At 38.3% G+C, this 5771-nt stretch overlaps 1 protein-coding gene across 1 annotated transcript in view; it reads right to left on the minus strand.

Annotated features, from left to right (window-relative positions):
- NFKBID (NFKB inhibitor delta) overlaps positions 1-4331 on the minus strand; it is a 14444-nt gene extending 10113 nt beyond the window's left edge. Inside the window, exons 1-2 of the mRNA XM_075328007.1 lie at positions 4253-4331; positions 464-666 (exon numbers count right to left, since the gene is read on the minus strand). Of these exons, the coding sequence (XP_075184122.1) occupies positions 464-604 (141 nt within the window). The 5' untranslated portion in view covers positions 605-666; positions 4253-4331. The remainder of the gene's footprint in view (positions 1-463; positions 667-4252) is intronic.
- Positions 4332-5771: the final 1440 nt, after the last annotated feature.

Below are 5771 nucleotides of genomic sequence, written 5' to 3' on the forward strand. Positions count from 1 at the left end.
CTCTCTGTCTGTCTCTCTCTGTCTGTCTCTCTCTGTCTCTATCTCTCTGTCTGTCTCTCTCTGTCTCTATCTCTATGTCTGTCTGTCTATATCTCTCTGTCTCTATCTCTATGTCTGTCTGTCCCTGTGTCTCTCTGTCTCCCTGAGTCACATAGCGTGTCTGTGCAAACTGTTGTGATTGTAAATGGTACGGTGCGGATTCCTTTAGGCGATGTACAGATATACACACTCAGTTTTATATATTAGATTTTACAAGTAACATTTGACCCCCGCTGGTGAAGATCTTTTACTAGGGACCTTTGGATGCAAGAGTTCACAATTTCTGTATGATTTTACCATCTCTATGCACCTGGATTTATTGGCACATAGAGGTTGGGTCGGGATGACCGGTGGAAGGGGGGGGGGGCAGATTTGGAAACCAGTGAGTCCTCAGTCCTCCCTATCGTTACAGTGGACATCTCACCCCTATGTCTATCTCCGCAGCTGGAGGCTCTGTCTTCCCCGTCTCATATCTGTCTTCATGGCTGTACATCGGGCCGGGCCGGGACACATACAGGTCCTCCAGGGCAGAGTAGCTGTAATGAGGGGCCGATCTGTGGAACATGATGGGATCATCCTTCTGAAGGTGGAAATCGTGATGGAGGAAAGTCTGATCAGCAACCGAGCCTGCGAATAAGAAAAGACAAAGAACTGTCATCTACTAAGACATAAGAAGAATAAATAATACATAAAGGAATGAAAAGAAGAAAGTGAAAAAGGACGAATGCCAAAAAATTGCAGTTTATTTAGAATTAATCTTCAATATTGGACTCACTGTGCACATATATTACATTACTGATCCTGAGTTACCTCCTGTATTATACTCCAGAGCTGCACTCACTATTCTGCTGGTGCAGTCACTGTGTACATACATTACATTACTGATCCTGAGATCCCTCCTGTATTATACTCCAGAGCTGCACTCACTATTCTGCTGGTGCAGTCACTGTGTGCATACATTACATTACTGATCCTGAGTTACCTCCTGTATTATACTCCAGAGCTGCACTCACTATTCTGCTGGTGCAGTCACTGTGTACATACATTACTGATCCTGAGTTACCTCCTGTATTATACTCCAGAGCTGCACTCACTATTCTGCTGGTGCAGTCACTGTGTGCATACATTACATTACTGATCCTGAGTTACCTCCTGTATTATACTCCAGAGCTGCACTCACTATTCTGCTGGTGCAGTCACTGTGTACATACATTACATTACTGATCCTGAGTTACCTCCTGTATTATACTCCAGAGCTGCACTCACTATTCTGCTGATGCAGTCACTGTGTACATACATTACATTACTGATCCTGAGTTACCTCCTGTATTATACTCCAGAGCTGCACTCACTATTCTGCTGGTGCAGTCACTGTGTACATACATTACATTACTGATCCTGAGTTACCTCCTGTATTATACTCCAGAGCTGCACTCACTATTCTGCTGGTGCAGTCACTGTGCACATACATTACATTACTGATCCTGAGTTACCTCCTGTATTATACTCCAGAGCTGCACTCACTATTCTGCTGGTGCAGTCACTGTGTACATACATTACTGATCCTGAGTTACCTCCTCTATACTCCAGAGCTGCACTCACTATTCTGCTGGTGCAGTCACTGTGTACATACATTACATTACTGATCCTGAGTTACCTCCTGTATTATACTCCAGAGCTGCACTCACTATTCTGCTGGTGCAGTCACTGTGTACATACATTACATTACTGATCCTGAGTTACCTCCTGTATTATACTCCAGAGCTGCACTCACTATTCTGCTGGTGCAGTCACTGTGCACATACATTACATTACTGATCTTGAGTTACCTCCTGTATTATACTCCAGAGCTGCACTCACTATTCTGCTGGTGCAGTCACTGTGTACATACATTACATTACTGATCCTGAGTTACCTCCTCTATACTCCAGAGCTGCACTCACTATTCTGCTGGTGCAGTCACTGTGTACATACATTACATTACTGATCCTGAGTTACCTCCTGTATTATACTCCAGAGCTGCACTCACTATTCTGCTGGTGCAGTCACTGTGTACATACATTACATTACTGATCCTGAGTTACCTCCTGCATTTTACTCCAGAGCTGCACTCACTATTCTGCTGGTGCAGTCACTGTGTACATACATTACTGATCCTGAGTTACCTCCTGTATTATACTCCAGAGCTGCACTCACTATTCTGCTGGTGCAGTCACTGTGTACATAGATTACATTACTGATCCTGAGTTACCTCCTGTATTATACTCCAGAGCTGCACTCACTATTCTGCTGGTGCAGTCACTGTGTACATAGATTACATTACTGATCCTGAGTTACCTCCTGTATTTTACTCCAGAGCTGCACTCACTATTCTGCTGGTGCAGTCACTGTGTACATAGATTACATTACTGATCCTGAGTTACCTCCTGTATTATACTCCAGAGCTGCACTCACTATTCTGCTGGTGCAGTCAGAAGATAAGTGACAGCGACTCTAGTGCAGAATTTGTTACATAACTTGCACAATGGTCTTTAAAAAAGACATGAGCAAAAAGAACATTAGACGCACCTGGATCCGGCTGATATTCCACCAGAGACGCAGATACCTGGAAGAGAAAGACAGAACATTGTATCTCTTGGGATCTATCACTAAATAAAAACAAAGGGCACATTCTGACATACGATATTCTCAGGTATGAGAATAACAAACACATTTTTGGGACCAGACTGTGATCACAGCGTGTTCCGAGTGCCATCAGTTTTTTTTCGTCCTCGGAGAACAAAGTTTCTCCACTTCCTCCATTTTGAATATCAATATCTGAGGGTGGACCGATTCGGCGTTGCCAATTTGGTTATGACACAATCGTACCAGTTTTCATAATTTTTCATGAAAAATCAAGGACTTATGAATGGCCCCAAAGACTTTTTTTTCAGCCTAATGATGGCTGGTTTCTCTTCCTCCTATGATTGCATGTTGTGGGTTTACAGTAACAGCTCCAAATACAAATGCCGCACCCGGAATCAGCTTCAGACCTTTTATCTGAATAATTAATGATAGATAATAAGGGAATAGTCCAACAAAGACTTTTTTTACAGCCTAATGATGGTTTGTTTCTCCTCCTCTGACCGCATGTTGTGGATTCAAAGTAACAGCTCCAAATGCAAATGCAGCGCCCGGAATCAGCTCCAGACCTTTTATCTGATTAATTAATAATAGATAATAAGGGAATAGTCCAACAAAGACTTTTTTTCAGCCTAATGATGGTTTGTTTCTCCTCCTATGATTGCATGTTGTGGGTTCACAGTAACAGCTCCAAATGCAAATGCAACACCCGGAATCAGCTCCAGACCTTTTATCTGATTAATTAATAATAGATAATAAGGGAATAGTCCAACAATGACTTTTTTTTCAGCCTAATGATGGTTTGTTTCTCCTCCCATGATTGCATGTTGTGGGTTCACAGTAACAGCTCCAAAAGCAAATGCAGCGCCCGGAATCAGCTCCAGACCTTTTATCTGATTAATTAATAATAGATAATAAGGGAATAGTCCAACAAATACTTTTTTTTCAGCCTAATGATGGTTCGTTTCTCCTCCTATGATTGCATGTTGTGGGTGCACAGTAACAGCTCCAAATGCAAATGCAGCGCCCGGAATCAGCTCCAGACCTTTTATCTGATTAATTAATAATAGATAATAAGGGAATAGTCCAACAAAGACTTTTTTTTCAGCCTAATGATGGTTTGTTTCTCCTCCTATGATTGCATGTTGAGGGTTCACAGTAACAGCTCCAAATTCAAATGCAACACATGGAATCAGCTCCAGACCTTTTCCGAGGGAATCGTACATGCAGCAGCTTCTGAGATAATTGTCCAATTACATTTGGTCCATTCAAAAAGGGGCAGTGACTTATTAAAGAGCCGTAATTCCTAAACCTTCCTCTAATTAGGATGTGAATCCCCCCAAATTAAAGCGAAGAGTCGTCACTTTAAGCCCGGATTGATTATAGAACTGGATCTGGAATAGGTTTTGGTAAAAAACTAAAATGCCAAAACTTGTGTCACTGTCCAAATATTTTTGGACCTCACATCAGGAAGGGGTTAATGGTGCAATCCGTGCACCTGTATACAGTATATACCCAGCACTAGGGTAGGACTCCAATGTTACAGAAAAGGGAATCATTTATTTCATTAGTATGTGTATTGATTAGTTACCTGACCCGGGTTGTGCTGTCGTTTCTGCTCGAGAAGTTGTTTAACTGTTTGTGGAGGGGAACAGTATGGCCTGCAATCTGCAAGACAACCAGCAGGGGGACACAGTGAGCGAGAACCAAATGCCAAGAGTGCCAATATCATTAGATGATTATACATTTATAGAGAGAACAATATTGGCATTAATTGCAAGATATCTGTGTTGTTCTGAAATTAAAAAAAATAAAAAAAAATATAGTTTTATACTTCTAATATTAATGCAAATGCAATCAAAAGAATACAGAAGCATTCTGTAAGTGCTAAGATATATGGTTATGGCACTGGTCCAATCTACGCGCTATGTGGTGCTGCAAGTAGAGTCAGCTTTGCTTCTGCAGCTCTGGAGGACGATTTAGTAATGTAGCCACTTTCAGAGCAGCGCTTACAAGCTCTAAAGAAAAGAGCTTGTAAGCGCAGCTCTTCTTTCCTAGGAGATTGGCCACAGCATCTTATTAGACTTTAAATAATAAATAAATAGAAAAAAATGTCTTCAATGTTGGAAAGTTTCTGTTTAAAAATAAATTACATTTATCTTTCAAAATTGCAACAATGAAACTGAACTGCACCTTTTTACCTGCAAAAATGCTAAACGGTATCGAGTACAATGGATCACGTGGACTATTGTATCCAGTACAATGGATTACGTGGACTACTGTATCCAGTGCAATGGATTACGTGGACTATTGTATCCAGTACAATGGATTACGTGGACTATTGTATCCAGTACAATGGATTACGTGGACTATTGTATTCAGTATAATGGATTACGTGGACTATTGTATCCAGTACAATGGATTACGTGGACTATTGTATCCAGTACAATGGATTACGTGGACTAAAACAATAATTAAAAAAGCAAAATAAACAGCAAAAAATAAATAACCAATATATTAACATTTATTTGCTAAAACTTCATCAATATGGCTAAATAAGAAAAAAATAAAAGTATAGAACAAGCAGATAGAATAAAACAATATAAAAATATAGAATAAATAATATAAAACACATATTTAGAAGCAATATTAAACAATAAAAAATATAATAGCAAATAATAAATAGCTAACATATTAGCATTAATCTGATAATGTCATAAAAATGGCTAAACAAAAAATAATTAAAAAAAAGTACAAGTATAAAATAAACACATACAATAAAGCAATATAAAAAATAAACAATATAAATACATTGATAAAATATAGTATAATTATTATTATTTATTATTATATTATTTGCTTTCGTTATTATTAATTCTTGATAATTATCATTAATTTATAATCATCATTATGTATTATTATCATTATTATTTATGTATTAATTATCATTAATTCATAATATGATGTTTTTATTATTATGATTTATTATGAGTATTTATTATGATATTATCATTAATTCTTATTGTGATTGCAATGTTTTTTTTAATTAATTATTATTATTATTTTAATCATTATGATTTTCAATCTGATTATTATTATTATTGTTATTA

Source organism: Anomaloglossus baeobatrachus, chromosome 11, assembly GCF_048569485.1.
Source record: "Anomaloglossus baeobatrachus isolate aAnoBae1 chromosome 11, aAnoBae1.hap1, whole genome shotgun sequence".
Taxonomy (NCBI): Eukaryota; Metazoa; Chordata; class Amphibia; order Anura; family Aromobatidae; genus Anomaloglossus; species Anomaloglossus baeobatrachus.